This window comes from Sceloporus undulatus, chromosome 1 (assembly GCF_019175285.1).
Source record: "Sceloporus undulatus isolate JIND9_A2432 ecotype Alabama chromosome 1, SceUnd_v1.1, whole genome shotgun sequence".
NCBI lineage: Eukaryota > Metazoa > Chordata > Lepidosauria > Squamata > Phrynosomatidae > Sceloporus > Sceloporus undulatus.
In genome coordinates this window covers 240,421,950-240,438,514 of record NC_056522.1, presented here as the reverse complement: position 1 = coordinate 240,438,514, position 16,565 = coordinate 240,421,950, and the positions used below count along the sequence as shown (strand labels likewise).

Here is a 16,565-nt window from a genome sequence, read left to right as displayed (position 1 = left end):
TGTCTGTATTGCCCATATATGGGCAATCTATGTACAGTACTGCTTGTAGCAGGGGTTGACCTAAGTCAACAGGTGCCTTGAAGATGCACATATACATAAGACAATGGGGAATTTAGACAAGGAAGAAGATTTTGAAGCTTAGAGCATTAAAGCATAGAAATACCTGGTTGTGAACTTAAGTAGAAAAGTGGTCTAGAACTTGACAAAATCTTTAACATTTTAAGATTCTGTCAATATTTTTTTTGCTTTTCGTCATCAAGTTGGCTTCAACCTATGAATGAAAGACCTTCCAGGAGTTCCAGTCATCACAAGCTCTGTGCAGGTCTTGCAATAGAGAGGTGTGGTGTCTTTTATTGAAGCCAGCAATGTGTAATATGGTCTTTCTTTCTCTCTCACTGCCTTCCACTTTACCAAGCATCTGAATCTTTTCAGTGAGTCATGTCGTGTAATGATATGCCCAGAGTATGATAGTCTTGCCAATAATGAAACAAGAAAATTAACAATGGGCCAGTGCTGCTTTTCAGAAAGTAAATGACAATTAAAAAAAAAATAGAAGGATTCAGCTGGTTACTGGATATACAAGTTATAATTAAAATTAGAATATTTGCTCAGCATAACTGTTTTAACAGGAGATTCCTCTGCATCCTATAGAAATAACAAGTCACATTGTGTCCTTTTAAGTTTACACCCTTTGGTTGGCTTATTTTTTGATGCCCCAGAATGAATTGCAGTGTTTTAAAATGAAATATTTACAATGTTATCGTGTCTGTTCAAATGTAAGCCACATTGAATTATTTCATTCATGTATATCCCACCTGTTCTCCAATTCTGCAGTTCAGGGTTGTTTACAATAAACCAATACAGATTAAAAGGCATACAAAATCACAGTAAAATGGATAAAGGTTATATTAAAATGCAGTTGAACAATCTATATAATTAAAACCATTTAAAAACCAACAAGACAGCATACAAATAAAAGTCTATTGCAGTCAGTGTCTAAAAGCCTGTTGGATTAGAAAAGTTTTCATCTTCAACTGGAAAGACAACAAAGGGACAAAACAGACTGCCCATTTGCACTGGCTTGGGTGGTGTCAGATGCTAATCGCTTTGATGCCACCTCCAAGCCAGCATCATGCCTTCCACCCAATGGGCAGCTTATATGCTGCATGAGTGCTGAAAGCATTTTACCGCTTCTTTTTATGCCTGCAAAAAGCCGGCGTTCAGGGCCGTCAGTTTCAGCTCAAAGAGAGAATCACCTTGGTTTCCCAAGTAAGGCTTTCCAAGTCTGGGAGCAGCTACTGAGATGATCCTCTCTCTTGCTTCCATGTAATGCTCCTGGGAAGATGATGGGAGAAGGGCATTCCCAAAAGATCATAGAGCTCAAGCAGGCTGGCATAGAAAGATATGGCCCTTCAGATAGTCTGGACCCAACCCATATTGTACTTTAGAAGGCATAACCAGCACTTTGAATTGTGCCTGGAAATAGACTGGCAACCAGTGGAGCTGCTGTAACAAGGAAGCTGTATGCTTCCTGAAGTCTGCCCCAGTAAATGATCGGGGTGACATTTTTTGGACCAGTTAAGTTTCTGAACACTCTCCAAGGGCAGCCATACATAGAACTCATTACCCTAGTAAAGACAAAACAAGACATGTGCCAATGTAGCCAGATTAGGTATCTCCAGGAATGGTTGTCGTTGATGTACTAGCTGTAAACTGTAGAAATGCTCTTCTGCAGGAAATTAGAGTGAGTTGTTACTACTGTATTATTGTTTATTTATTTATATCATACCCCCAAACTGGGACTAAAGTCAAGTTTCTTATGAAGCAGTTAAAGAAGTAGTTAAATTTTGAGTTTTTATGTCTCTTCCTTGCTGAAGTTTGTTTGGCATCTTATTTTTTCCACTTGATATTACATTTACATGTGGCTATATATAATTAGAGTGTGAGAGAGTAACTATGATGCTAACTATGCATGTGTCAATGCTGATTCAAATAGTGTCTTTTTGCATATAGGAAGTTCTGGGCACCACAATTCAGAAAGGACATTGAGAAACTGGAGCGTGTCCAAAGGAGGGCGACTAAAATGGTGAAGGGTCTGGAAACCATGCCCTATGAGGAACGACTTAGGGAGCTGGGGATGTTTAGCCTGGAGAAGAGAAGATTAAGAGGTGATATGATAGCCCTGTTTAAATATTTGAAGGGATGTCATATTGAGGAGGGAGCTACAGTGGTACCCCGGGATACGAAATACCCACGTTACGAAATTTCCGGGATACGAAAAAATCCCATAGGAAATAACTGTTCCGGGTTACGAAGGTTATTTCGGGTTACGAAGAAAATTTTGGTGCTTTTCGGCGCTATTTCACACGAAATCGCGGCTTTTCCCCATTAGCGCCTATGGGTTTTTCGGCTTGCGAAGTATTCCGGGTTACGAAAGCGGCGGCGGAACGAATTAATTTCGTAACCCGGGGTACCACTGTAGTTTGTTTTCTGCTGCTCCAGAGAACAGGACCCGGAACAATGGATGCAAGCTCCAGGAAAAGAGATTCCACCTCAACATTAGGAAGAACTTCCTGAGAGTAAGGGCTATTTGACAGTGGAACACACTCCCTCTGAGTGTGGTGGAGTCTCCTTCCCTGGAGGTCTTTAAACAGGCTTGATGGTCATGTGTTGGCGATGCTTTGATTGAGAGTTCCTGAATCATGGGGTTGGACTGGATGGCCCTTGTGGTCTCTTCCAACTCTATGATTCTACGATTCTATGATTCTAAGACATCTTGGGTGCAGTGCTTGTTGCTGTTGTTGTTGCGTGCCTTCAAGTATTTCCAATTTATGGCAACCCTCGGGCGAACGTTTCATAAGGTTTTCCTGACAAGTTTCTCTCTCTCTCTCTCTCTCTCTCTCTCACACACACACACACACACGGAGAGAGAGAAGTAATGGTGTGAGTGCAGATATTGGTGTGTTCTCAAAGCAATTGTGAATGTTTGGTTCATCCTTTGCAAGGTTTGTTTCAACTTCCTCAAAACTCTTAACAAATAGCCATAAAAGGAATTCTGTTTGATTCCTTTTTTCCTTACTTTTGCAATGTTTGAGTTTAAACCTAATTCAGCATCTGTGGGAAAGTGCTTTCAAAATGGGACCCCATTTCTTCTTAGATTTTAATTTCTTGAGTAAAACACTGTGTAATTATCTGATTCTGATGCAAAATGTCCCATTTCTGTCCACTTTAACTCTCTCTGTCCAAGTATTTCAGTGTTCATACCTTTCATTTCTTATTTTATAATGTCTATCTTCCCTGATTCGTGCTTCTCATGTTCTATGATCCTGTAATATGTTGTGTACTGTGTAGGACTTTCTTTTCATATCTGAGTATGTCAGTGATGAATGCACTTTCAGCTTGAGTCCAATGCTAATCATATTTGCCCTCATCCCCAGTAGTTTGTTGAGTGCCTTCTGACCTGGGAGTCTCATCTTCTGACACTATCTCTTGTTTCATTTAGGACTTGTCTCATGATTGATTTTCAAGGTAAAAATCTCCAGGATTAGTTTAGGATTACCTTATTCTGCACAGTACTAAGCTATGGTGCCACTGCAGGTGTTTTAGAGAGCCTCCTACAGTGCCGCCCCACTGCTGCTGCCCACATTTGTCAAATTAAGTTTGGGTCCTCAGCAAAAGCCTGTCTGGCATGAGAGGCCTTAGCAACATCATGGGTTGCTGTCATCTTAGCCTTTTGCATCACAAAGTACTCAATCCCACCACCACAGAAAGATAGTGCCATAATGGGTATATAACTGAGCAAACAAAGCTATTATTGAGCAAGCACATTATAATGTGACATTACGATGCTCTTTATGTTAGCCTCACTATATTCAGTGACACCCCCCCCCCATATAAGTAAAAAGATAACAGCTTGAACAGTCCAACAGGAAGTGTATTTCAGAGAAGGTTAGGTTAGGTAAATTACAATTATTTGTGAATGCAGTAAATTAATAATTAGCTATTTCAGTGGACAACTAATTTCACAAAGTTACTGATCATCTTCACCAGTTGATAATTATATGGTTATATGTATATTATTATTGATCGTAGATGGAAATACCAGAAAAGAATGAAGTATGTCTAAACAAAAAGTGTTACTGGTACTGCTAAGTACAGAAATGCTTCATCTATTAAATCCCAAATTGCACTTAACTAAAGGAAGAAGAATAAAGATGGTTTATTAGACTTATTCAAGGTCTTATGATCTTGAAGATGAAAAAATTTATGCATCATTTTATCCATCCTGAAGTCAGGATGGACTTCAAGGAAGGAAAAATATCCAAGGGTCAGTATGTTGTTACTTTTAGTCCCAGCATGAACAATCAGCAAACTAAATGCAGAACCTTCTGGGTAGGTGATGAGGTGGAGGAACAGAAGCATTATTTCCTGGCCCAGTTAACTTCCGTCATGACCAATTATTTGCTCAATAAATAACACTGGGATAGGGAGGGATCTTCTTCTCCCTCCCCTAAGGCATATTGGCGCCTTGAGAGCCATTGATTTAGAAAAATTGCTTTATTAGCCACCATCAGAGTGAACATGTTCTCCCAATAGAGTGTGTGAAGCTGGAATGAGCTACTAATCAGAAACTAATCAAAATGATGGGAAATTTTATAGTTCGAGCTATGCTCCCAAATAGCAAATTGACCTGAGGCATTTGTTGTCAAAACAACTATTTAGAACGGCTGCTTTTACTCTGTGATTGCAGATGTTGTGAAATTGTGAAATATAGCAGTCAGCCAGGCAACTCCTATAGTGTATGGTGTGCATAGGGGAATAGCTTTACATCTAGCTTAGAGGTTACATTGGGTAGACTTTGAATGGAGTATACCAGGAATACCTCATATGGGAGAGATATGCCTAAGTCCTGATGCAGAAGTAATGCCATGAGATTTGAAACTGTGGCTGAGGGGAATGTTACTCAATCTGTGTGGAAATAAACATAAGTGGGAATCATTTCCAGTACCGAGGGTAAATAAACTTGATCAAGTTGTTTTATCCCTCCCTTGTTTTTATTGTCCCATTTTATTTATTTTTATATTGGGTTGGGCAAAGTGGATCATGGGAGCCCTAAGGGTATCCCCTGAAGGGCTTCAGAAGTCTCCCAAAATTATTTTTTTTAAAAATCAGGTTTAATTTTTGGGCACTTATTTCCCCCAAACTGCTCAAAACATTCCTAAACCACAGTAGCCAAAGCCCTCAAAATCTCCCCCAAACACAAATGAAAATCTAAAAATAAATGAAAAACTGGTCCTAATGGCACCTGGAAGTGATGTTGCATCATGTTGGGAGTGGTAAATCAGGCCAGTGTGGCCCTCTGTGTAATTGTCTACACATGAGTAAAGGATATGATGAATTATCCCATCACTGGATCTTTGAATGAGCCCATTTGAAACTGTTAACAAATTGGTTGCGTTGCATTATTTAAATGAAATATATATATATTTACAACACTGTGATTAGATATTAAATGTGGGCTCCACGTTAGCCTGGGTTTGCAGTGGATTTGAAATATTTGGATTTAGATAGATAGATAGATAGATAGATAGATAGATAGATAGATGATACGTGTGGTCTCCATGTTAGGCTCTTCTTCAAGTTGATTATAAAATGACGTTCAGTAGGTATGGATGCTTCTTCCCCTTGTTGGAATAGCTGTGGTCCCTCTGTTTAAAATTATATATACCGTATATATTTGACTATAAGTCGACCTCATGCATAAGTCGAGGGCAGGTTTTGGGGCCAGAATTATGGATTTTGATATGACTCATGGATAAGTTGAGGGTAAAACCTAGGGACATATAACAAAGGATCTAAAGGATGAAGCAAAAGACAACAATGCCAAAGAAATTACAAAATTCCAGCAGGCATAACTGTTTGCGCTCACACTAAAGGCTAGATGGATGAAAGAGCAGAAGGGAGTCAGTGATTCCGTGACAGATTACATTCTTGCTTTTCAGCAGGGGATGGTTCCTTTTTTATAAGGTTCAAAGTACAGTACTCAAATTGACCCATGGATAAGTCAACTTAAATTTTTTGAGTTAATTTCTCACTTTATACATGAGTACAGTGGTCCCTCCGGATTCACGGGTGATTCGTTCCTCCCCCCCCCCCCCGTGAATCCAAAATGTTACAGACATTCAAGACCCATTGTCCCGAATGGCGGGCTGCTTGGGGCCCTGCATGTGCACGCCCCACCCCCTCTGCTGCAGCCAATTGGGCCCCAAGCGCTGCTGGGAAAGTGAGTCCCCATGTGGCCGGCATGGATTACAGGCCCCAGCCACCCTGGCGCTGGGGGGAAGAGGGAGGGAGGGAAGGAAGGAAGAGCGGGAGGAAGGGAGGACTTGCCATCTGCGAATGATCAAAACTGCGAATGGCAAGTCTGTGGATACCAAGGGACAAGTGTATATACAATGTGTGTGTGTATGTGTACAACTTTTTTATCAGCTGTCACCTGGCAGTGTACAAAACTAAAACAAGGTACTGTAAAAGTGCAAGTAAAAGTCAAGAATTTAAAGCATTGAAGATGGCAAAAAAAAAATCTAATTCTTGAGTAATTGTTTTGTGTAGATCTTGTCACCAGGTATAGCACTCTGGGAAGGTATTATACCTATAATCCCAGTATCCATGATTGACATTAACCAAATTCTGTCATAACCAGCATTTACAAAGCGGTTCCTATAGTATTTGTGTACTACCTTTTTGGGTATTCTGGGGTGAAGAATTCCATTTTATAATAGATTTGTTTGCTCCAAGTTCTAATGGTTGAACTGAATGGAAAATAATATGGATAGTTTAGGTATACTGTATTTAGTCTTAACATAAAGCATACCCACATTACATTGAGGGTGTTGTTATACTACATTGAAATCGCTAACTGTTGTACATAGGTGTGGTCATCACATGTACTGTTTTGGGGAAACAAGCCCTGATGAACCAATCTATGTGTCTTAATTGCTTCAGCAATTCTAACAAGAAAGATGGGTGTTCCTTTGCACAAAGTTAGGTGTGTTGACTTACTCATAGTTACAGGTTGAAGCTGTAAAGTCTTATTTTTACAGAAGATTATTTAGAACTTCAAGAAACAAACAAACAAACAAAAAACCCTGAAGGAATGCTTCTTTTTCCACTAGTTATCACTCGCCCCTTTACCAGTTTTTACAGTCTTCACAACAGTAAAATATCAAAGTACAGAAGAGAGAATAAAACCAGAGAAGTGATGTAACTTGACAGATTGGCAGTAAAGATAAACATAGTTTCTTTGCCTTACTTGTTCTAGTTGTTCCTGTACTGCCCCTCCTTTCCCAATGTGTTACCGATTTCCAAAAACAGAGATAATATTTAATTAATATGTCTAAAGTGGATATATTCTTATGTCTGCAGACCAGAATGGTTATAAAGTTAAGAGACTGGAAGTGTAGAATTGGCTGAAAATATAAAGTTGTTCTGAATTAGTATTTTGGTTTGCGATATATACTGTTAGTTCAGCTTCCATCACCCATGCAAAGAAACATGCTGTTTGGAATAATGAGAAGATTTATAGTACTTAAACTAATTTGTAGTTTGGAAGAAATTTCAATAAGCCATTGCATGTTTTATATGCTACGATCCCCTGTGATGTGTATCTAAGGAGTGCGAAGTATGGTTGATTAAAGGGGGGAAAGGGCACAGTGCTTATAAATGTTTTGCATTGTAGTTTTGCATTGTATGTTAATACAGAGACATCAGTATGCAAAGGGATCTTAGAGCACCCTTCAGACTATGTGAAAGAAAGAAATGGTAGCATGAGTTTTTTGTGGGTTTTACAGACTATGTGGCCATGTTCTAAAAGAGTTTCTTCCTGACGTTTAGCCAGCATCTGTGGCTGGCATCTTCAGAGAATGTTGTCTGGAAAGGACTTGGGTAATATAACAGCACGGCCGCGTCATACGCGAGCGGCACTTTAAGTGGACTTGAGCTTACGCACTCAAGCCGCGGGGTGCACAGCGGGGTGGAAGAGGTGACGCATCCCATTCAATGAATGGGCGGCGCACCCATTGCGGCCCCATCGCACTGCCGCGCCGCGTGCACGAGCCCATTGTTTCCAATGGGGCTTGAGCATGGCGTGATGTTGGGATATAGCAATCGCATGCTAAGTCTTCTAGTACTATATCTTATGATGCCTTTTAGGCCAAGATCTTTTCTGGAGATGCATGTCAATGGGTTAGTTTATGCTTACTAACAACCCCTCCTCACTTCCACTATCATTCCTGTTACCATGAGGAACTTTATTACCTTTCTTGTTCTTGGGTGAAGAAGACCCCATCGCCCTTACCTTACCGATGTCTGATTGATCAACATCTCCCAAGTGGAGATGGATGATTGCTGAGAGACTAACTTTCCTTTGCAGATGCATGGAGGGACGTTTTTCTACCTGAATTTTTCCTGCAACATGAATCTGTGCCTGTGTGTACTGGTTTGTACACATGATTTTGTAAGTAACTTATTTTCTTTTTCACTTTGAACCAAGTTACTGTGTGGTTTTTTGGGGACACTGGGGGCTGGCGAGAAAGGTGTGGAGCTAGTTAAACTAGTTTCCTGCTTGCTCACTCTTTGCTTGTGGGAACTCTGCTAGCAGACTAACTAATCTGCTTCTCCTTCCTGAGTTCTGAACATCTCAAGGAAGAACCCATATTCCCAACACGGATTTGCCTATGCGCGGATCCGGAAGGATCCCCGCGATAAGGCGAGCGCCAACTGTATGTGTGACTGGAAAGGCAGGAGAGATTTGCGTGTTTGTTTTGTTGCTAATGGCAGGCCTCGGGTGGGAGGGTCTGCAAAAGAGGATGTGTCGCTTGATTGTAGTGTCATTGTCTGCTGGGAGATTTCTCTCATTTGCATTTGTTGGTCTTTATCTTGCTATCTTTCAGGACTGGTAGCCAAACCTTGTTACTTTAAAGGTTTCCTCTTTTCTGTAGCATGAGCTTTCGTAGACTTGAGTGAACTTCCCAAATGCATGAAGGTGGATGGTCCAGGGACAGAGATCTACAGTATTAAGCAGGCTTTGTGTGAGGAATAGCAATAGAAAATGCCAAAATGACATTGTCACCTCATTTGTAACCACAGGTTTTGCATTTCTATTCTTCTTACACAAAGAGGTAATGTTGTGAAAGTAGGGGGAAGCAGGGAGTAGAAGTCTGAGTTGGATTACACCTCTGTGTGTGTGTGTGTGTGTGTGTGTGTGTGTCAGATGGCATGGTTAAAATCTCAAATTTACTCATTCACCAGCTCTGAAGTACAAGATCTCTTTGCTAGTAAAATGGCAGAGTTGGCTTTGTCATAGGCATTTCCCTTACATGAACTGTGAAGTGTTCTGTAATGTATTCAGGAAGACTGTTATGAAAAAAAAATACTATGGAAAGGGATTCTTTTTGAATAATTCTGTTGTGATCCCCTCCCCACCCCCAATTAGTGTATGGAAGTAGCTCTCTTTACAACACCTGCTCCCCATTAAACATAACATTTCACTAGTCGAGTTAATGGTTGGAATCAGAGAGCACCTGATAGATTCCACCCTCCCCCTTTTCTTTACGAGATAGAGAATTCCTCTTTCTTTCATTTGTAATTGTAAACCACTTTTAAAAGTGGTTGGAAAATGGTTTGGGATTCAATCGTTGTAAAATGACAAATGCTGAACCCATATGTAACTGGGACCTTTTGACTTGAGATGCAAAGCATCCCCCCAACGATAACATTATAATTACCTCAAAACATGAGAAGATGAAATTCAAGCATGAGCAGATGAAGCAAAGAATGTGCAAGCTGATGGTGTGTTTCTGAATTTTGAACCATAGCTATGTGTTTCCCAGACGGTAATAAGCAAATTGCACATCGTTATACGCAAGTTTTTTTTGGTCTGCCTTGTGGAATCAATTTAAATTCCTGAGAATTCCTCCTTTGACTGAAACATACAAGCAAACAATCAGACGTAGAGATAGGCTTGACAGAATATGTGGTGCTAGAATCTAAATCTAAATATTTTCTAAATACTGAAAATGAAATAAAACCCTTCCCGGATTTACATCAACATAGAATTGATGACCATATATTAATATATTTTTGAGATACTTTGGTCAAAGACCATAAATAAAATTGATTGATTGATGACCATCCTAGGTAGCTGTCCATGGACTTTAGAGTAATGCAAATGATGTGTTTTAAGAAACAGAAGAATCTGGAAATACTGGCCTGGTTTGCTAAAGTAAGGCCACTTGCATGGACAAATTATAATCCAGAGAAAAGAACAAGGAAGTCTGGGGAGACTGCTTTAACTGCCCTGGCTCAGTGCTAGGGAATTCTAGGAACTGTAGTTTCGTGAGACATGTAGCTTTCTCTGCCAGAGAGCTATGGTGCCACAACAAACTACAGTTCCCAGGATTCCCTAGCACTGAGCTAGGCCAGTTAAAGTGGTCCCAAACTGGATTATTTCTGCAGTGTATTTTGGACCTAAGTATTCAGGGGCAGAACAGACTACACCAGAGAAAATGACATTCCTTTTTGAGCCGGCAAACAGTTGGCTTTTCCTGCCCCACAGTGGCTTTATTGCACTCATGCGACCTGTAAATGGCATGCCGCGGGAGTGCCCCAAAGCCTGCTTCTGGGCATGTTGGGGGTGTGTGTGTGCGTTGAGCATAAGTCACACCCCCAAGCCAACTAGATACTGGCTTTTCATGCCAGTCTCAGTCTCATTTCATATAAAGAGGAGCTGAGAGGAAGGTGGAGGATGTTTTTTCAGAGAGCTATCATGGCATAGTGGCTTGGGTGTTGGACTATGATTCTGTAGATTAGGATCGGATTCCTTGTTCAGCCATGAATCCCACTGGGTGACCTTAGGCAAGGCACATACTCTCAGCCTCAGAGGAAGGCAATGGCAAACTTCTTCTGAGCAAGTCTTGCTAAGAAACCCCCATGATAGGTTCGCCTTAGGGTAGCCATAAGTCAGGAACAACCTGAAGGCACACAACAACAACAACAGGATTTAACCCCCCCCCCCTCAAAGATACTATCAATTGAAGATTTCTTGCTTCCTCAAGGAGATGTGGCAGTGTACTCTTTACTAAGATGCATTTATGATTGTTTGCTGGGAATTGCTACCTAGGAGGCATAACTGTTTGTGTGGGTGTTTACAGGAAATGAAAGGAAATTAAATCTATATATAGATGCTTGCGGAATTTCTCAGTCCTGAGAAATATAGTAACTTATTTATTAAAATGAAATTAAAGCAGGCTTAATGAATCTGTTCTTTATTCACCTACATCTCATCTTCGATAGCAGATACCAGAAGATACAGAAATCATTAAAAAGACATTTTAAAATGCTAGACACAGCACCTGTCAATTGGATCTGAACACCATAATCTTATTATTTGTAGTATTGTCAAATAAGCAAATTTTTCAAGTGAAGAAATAATTTTTTCCAGATTATATTTAATATGACATTTTAAAAAACAAACAGAAGGAAGAAACTGTTTCAGAAAAGGAGGGAAATGCACATTATCTTCTGAGACCAAATACTGAGAAATTTTGTAAGTCCCTTGAATATACAGTGTGTCCACGTCATACACTGGCACACTTTACGCAGCTTTCAGCATATGCTGAAACCCACGCTGGGAGAAGGGGCGTCACGTCCCATAGGGAATAATGGGGCGCACACCACTGTGCCAACACATGCACGAGCCCCATTCATTTAAATGGGGCTTGAGCGTAGGCGGAATTCCTTTTACATGGGGGAGTCCGGAACGGATCCCCCGCATAAGAAAGGGCAGACTGTAGTTTTCCTGGTTCATCCAGTTATTCCTTGCCGCTGTGATTCTTATGATGATGTGTAAACAGACCTTTCCCCCTTTCCCCTCTTTTTAATTGAAAGGAATGTAACATAACAAAATTTAACAGAACAAAATAAAATAAAACACATAATAACCACATATGCATATATTTCTTATTCTAGCCCTTTAGTTTAGATGTCATTTCAACACATTTCTTTCCCTTACTGCTCTTTCCTTTTTGCCTTTCAGAGGAGCGTTCTGTGTGGGGAACGCATGTGATGCTTCCTTCTCCTTCAAACTGAGCAGGGAAATTGGTTTACCTAAGAAAGGGGTGGGACAGACCATCCAAAAAGGACAGTCTCCCAGCAACTAGCTTTGGTCTGCGGGGATGCCGCAACCTCCAGACCGCGGGACTTCCCCGCAGACCAAAAAGAACCCACAAAAAGTGGGTTCTTATTGCGGCACGGTTATGACACCGCAGTGCACCAATGGCACACTCGTGATGTCATAATGGCGCTGCAATGTGCGGACGCTAGGCGTCCGTCACGTAATGATGGTGGCACCCATCTGTACAGGGTGCTGCCGTTTTGATGCCCTCGTCATGTGTGAGGGGCATCGAGAAGCACCACCCCTTGCACGTGACGAGGGCGTCTTATCACGCCCATCTGGACCAGGCCCAAGTTTCTAAGTATTTTATGTACAAAGAGTAGTTCTGGATTGGGTTCTGAGATAATAGTTTCGGCTCAGTACATAATCTCTTAGTATATTGTACCTCTTCTTCTAATAATTTAACCTTTTCTTGCTAGGCCTAAGAGTAACTGTGCTGTTAACATCAGCCCTCATGGTGGTAGGAGCTGGCTTGAGATGTGTACCTGTATCAGATGAAGAAAAAAGGAAATGGTAAGAGATTTCTTCATTTATTTATTTGTTCTTTGTTGGGGGAAAGTTTCAAGTTATCTTATCAGTAAGATACCAAAGTCTTAACAATCAATACAAAGGCAGAATTTATAAGATGCAAAATAGTGCATGTTTAAGCAGATGAAGATATAAAGAAGTTACTTCAAAGCCATACTGTGTAGTCATGCAGATAATGTTCTGATCATTGCTAAGAAATTGCTAATACATATTTTAAAAAAAAAAAACATTGGTAAAACCAGCCTAAACTCAGTTTAGTTCTGCAGTGCTTCTGCCTCCCATTCTAATCAGTCATTAACTGTGTAAGACTCCATATCTTCCTGTTGTTTGACTTTCTAGTGCTAAGAATTTCTTTGTAACCTTCACTCATATGTAGAAGCTAGTTAAAGCAAGGCATGAAGGGAGAACAGCATTGATGGCAGAATGGGCAGATGTGTGAATTTGGCATGCACTCTTAATCTCCTAATTACTGCTACAGTCGGCCCTTTCCATACATGGGGTATCCAGTCCAGCTCTCCCGAATATGGAGAAACACGTACACTCAAACCCCATTTGTTTCAATGGGGGCGCACTCCCTCTTACGGCGCAGCGCATGGACCCCCCATTGATTTTCCTGTGCCTTATCTTCCTTGTAAAGCTAAACCTGTGCGCTGTACTTCATTTGGATTGTACACATTATCATTCTAACATCACTGTGTATTATTGTTGCTCTTATCTCTTGTAGTGAGTAATCTTGCTTCCCTGCCCCCTCTGTCCTAACTAATACATGGCAGTATAACAACATGATTTTCCTAGTTTGGGGGAAAGAAACAAGAGTTCCTTTTTAAAGACTCTCTGTGTGTATGTATGTATGTATTTTTATAAAACTATTATTTGGGGGAAATGTGTAGAGCATGCTTTCAAGATACATCAAACAGCTACTGAAATACTTCAGTATTAGTAGTAACAGGACATGAAGAGCTTTTTTCAGAGAATATGCCAGTGGGAACATTCATATAGGAGGACTTATTCCCAGCCCACCCCATTTAGTCTTTTAAATCTGAAACTTTCATTTGGCCCTGAAACAATGGCAAACTAGTAGATGTGCTACAATGAGGGAATTGCGTGCTCCAAATAAGCAGATCTGATCAACAGTCTGACTGTTTCAATCTGAAATTTTTGAGTGCAGCCACACAGAATGCACTGTAGTAGTTTGGTTGTGATCTACCTGAGTTATGTGCCACAGGGGCCAAATAGGCTTTTTCTAGGAATGGCAACAGCTGCTGTATACTGTTCATTACAATCTACATTGTGGAAAGATCTTGCACTACCTTTGAGACTAACTGAAGAAAGAAGTTGGCAGCATGAGCTTTCGTAGACTATCGTACTGCCAGCTTCTTTCTTTCGTTAGTCTCAACGGTGCTACAATATCTCTCTACATACTAATTCTATAGACTAACACAGCTATATGTTTGAATTCTATAACCTACACTGTGCACTACAAATCATGAATGCTATCTGGACAATATACGATGGAGAAGTAACCCTAGATATCAAAACTGAGTTTATATGGGAACTGCGACCTACTCCAGGAAATTCTGAATTTTAAATCAGTTTTGGCATTGACCAGTTCTATTTTATTTACATGAGCTTTATTTGGTTCATCCCTATTTACTGATCTCAGTCATTAATTCATTATCACAACAGTTCCCTTAGAATTAATGGAATGGAGCGAAAGAGTTGTGTCTTTGCATATAGGTGTGCAGAGGCCACTCTGGACTGTCCTGGTAGTATTCAGATATCGTACTAAATCACGGTTCAATGCAAATGTCCTCCTGGACTTGCTTTCCTCTTAACACTGTATCTACACGACTAGGAAGAGTTTTGGTGTTTTTGTGCTATCTAGGATCTGTGACAAACTGTGGCTGATTAACTAATGTTAGTTTTTAAAAAGCTAGTTCCAAACCATAGTTTCTGAAGCTGGCTTGTTTAAGATTGTGATGATCCCTGAGGTCCAAGCGGCCAAAGAGCACCCTGCTCTTGGCCCTTAGCCCCAACAGATCCTCTAGTCATGCTGCCACCACCCAGTGAATTTGTAATGAATTCCCCTTAACACACACTGGGACTTGCTAAGGACTTATACTTTCCTATTCCTTGCTAACCTAAGCAAGCAACAGCCGAGCTAAGGCACGTGTATAGGAGTATGGAGACAGCAGATACTTTTAAAGAAAGTATTTATTCTAACTAGACAGAACAATAAGATATCATTCGTGCAAGGCCTCCTGGCCTTGCAGGTACAGTATGCATAGTTACAAGATGTTCATTTCAGCCAAGCCAATAGATAAAAATGACAAAACCTAAACGCTCTAACTAACACATTCCTAAGCTACTCATACAGAGATGGAATCTGCAGTCCCTGATGGTTTTTTGGATGTGAAGCGCTGGCCCCCTATCCTAGCTCAAACCACATCCCTGAGGCTTGCCTTCTTGCCACAGGCCCAACACTGTAACTTTCCCAAGAAGCTAGGCTCCACTACAGAGACACATCACATTGTCTCAGAGGCCTTTTATAGCCCTCTGTTGGAACAGTCTAGAAACTCCTGGTCCTGCTCAACTGATTGGCCAATTGGGCCTTAAGTCAGTTTATGATGTAACTACTAATTAGCATGTACCCCAGCTTAACCCTTTGTTGTCTGAGAGGTGCTCAAATGACTGGAGGCCCATTTATTACAAAGATAATCATAGTTATAGTAAATTACAATTCCTGGTTTTTGTGATGAGGAAGTTAGAGTTAATACTTTATAAAAGCTTTTGAACTCTTCTTTCACACTTATGAGATAGTGCTGGATAGCGGAAGCAGTGAAGGAGTGGCATGGATGATCTTGACTTTGGGTTTCAATGATAGATGGTCACACTTGAGAATTTTATCTACTTCCAATTTCCTCTGATTTCTTTACTACATTCTCCATTTTGAGTGAGCCAAGATGCAGAAAATCTTTAACAATTTCATTGTCATTATAGTCTCCTTTAAAGTTAGATAAATCTCTTGCGGTCATTATTTTTGTTTCCTTAATACTCAGGTGTAGTCTTGATTTTGCACTTTAAACCATGGAATGTAAAAGCTTGGATTTGAAGTGGGTTTTTGATAGAATAAGGAATAGAGAGTGCTTGTTCCAAGTCTCTTAGCAATTTTTGCTGGAATTTTTAAAAAATAGACATCAGATTTACACATGCAGATTTGACAGTTGGAGTTTTAGTCTCTGGCTTTTGAGGTCAACTGTAGCCTGACTCCTGTGACTAAAATAAAATAGCAATAATGAAATATATTTCAGCAGCTCTGAAAAAAGAATGTAAGTGGAAAGGAATCTTTTCAGGAAATATTTTTCAAGGCACATTGTATTTTTATCTTTTAAAAGAAGAGGTTTGACATTTGTAGGTTTAATAATTACTGCTTAAGAGTAACTATTCCATGGGATAAGGGACAGAAGCAGCTCCCTGTTATAGGGAAAAGTTAAAATATTTAGGGCTGTTCAGCTTTGAAAATTTTTTTAGCAGTGTGTAAAATTATGCATGGTGTGAAGAAAGTGAACCTCATAGTACTGTAACATGGTGTCATCCATTGGAAATGAGTGATGGAAGGTTTAGGAGACAGAAAAGGCAATGATTAATGCAGTAATAGCGATGGCTGCCAGAGTACCCAAATTCATTGAGGGTCAAACTGTCAGTGGCTACTTGACATGATGAATATATGTATATTCTGCCCAGTAACAAACGGAATATGCTTCCATTTATCAGTTCCTGGATACTAAACAGTTACATGTGTCTC

At 40.3% G+C, this 16,565-nt stretch overlaps 1 protein-coding gene across 1 annotated transcript in view; it reads left to right on the top strand.

The window, feature by feature from the left end:
• Window positions 1-16,565, top strand: part of SLC49A4 (solute carrier family 49 member 4) — a 219,250-nt gene that overhangs the window by 11,814 nt on the left and 190,871 nt on the right. Inside the window, 1 exon segment of the mRNA XM_042458620.1 lies at window positions 12,652-12,745. Coding sequence (XP_042314554.1) covers window positions 12,652-12,745 — 94 coding nt within the window.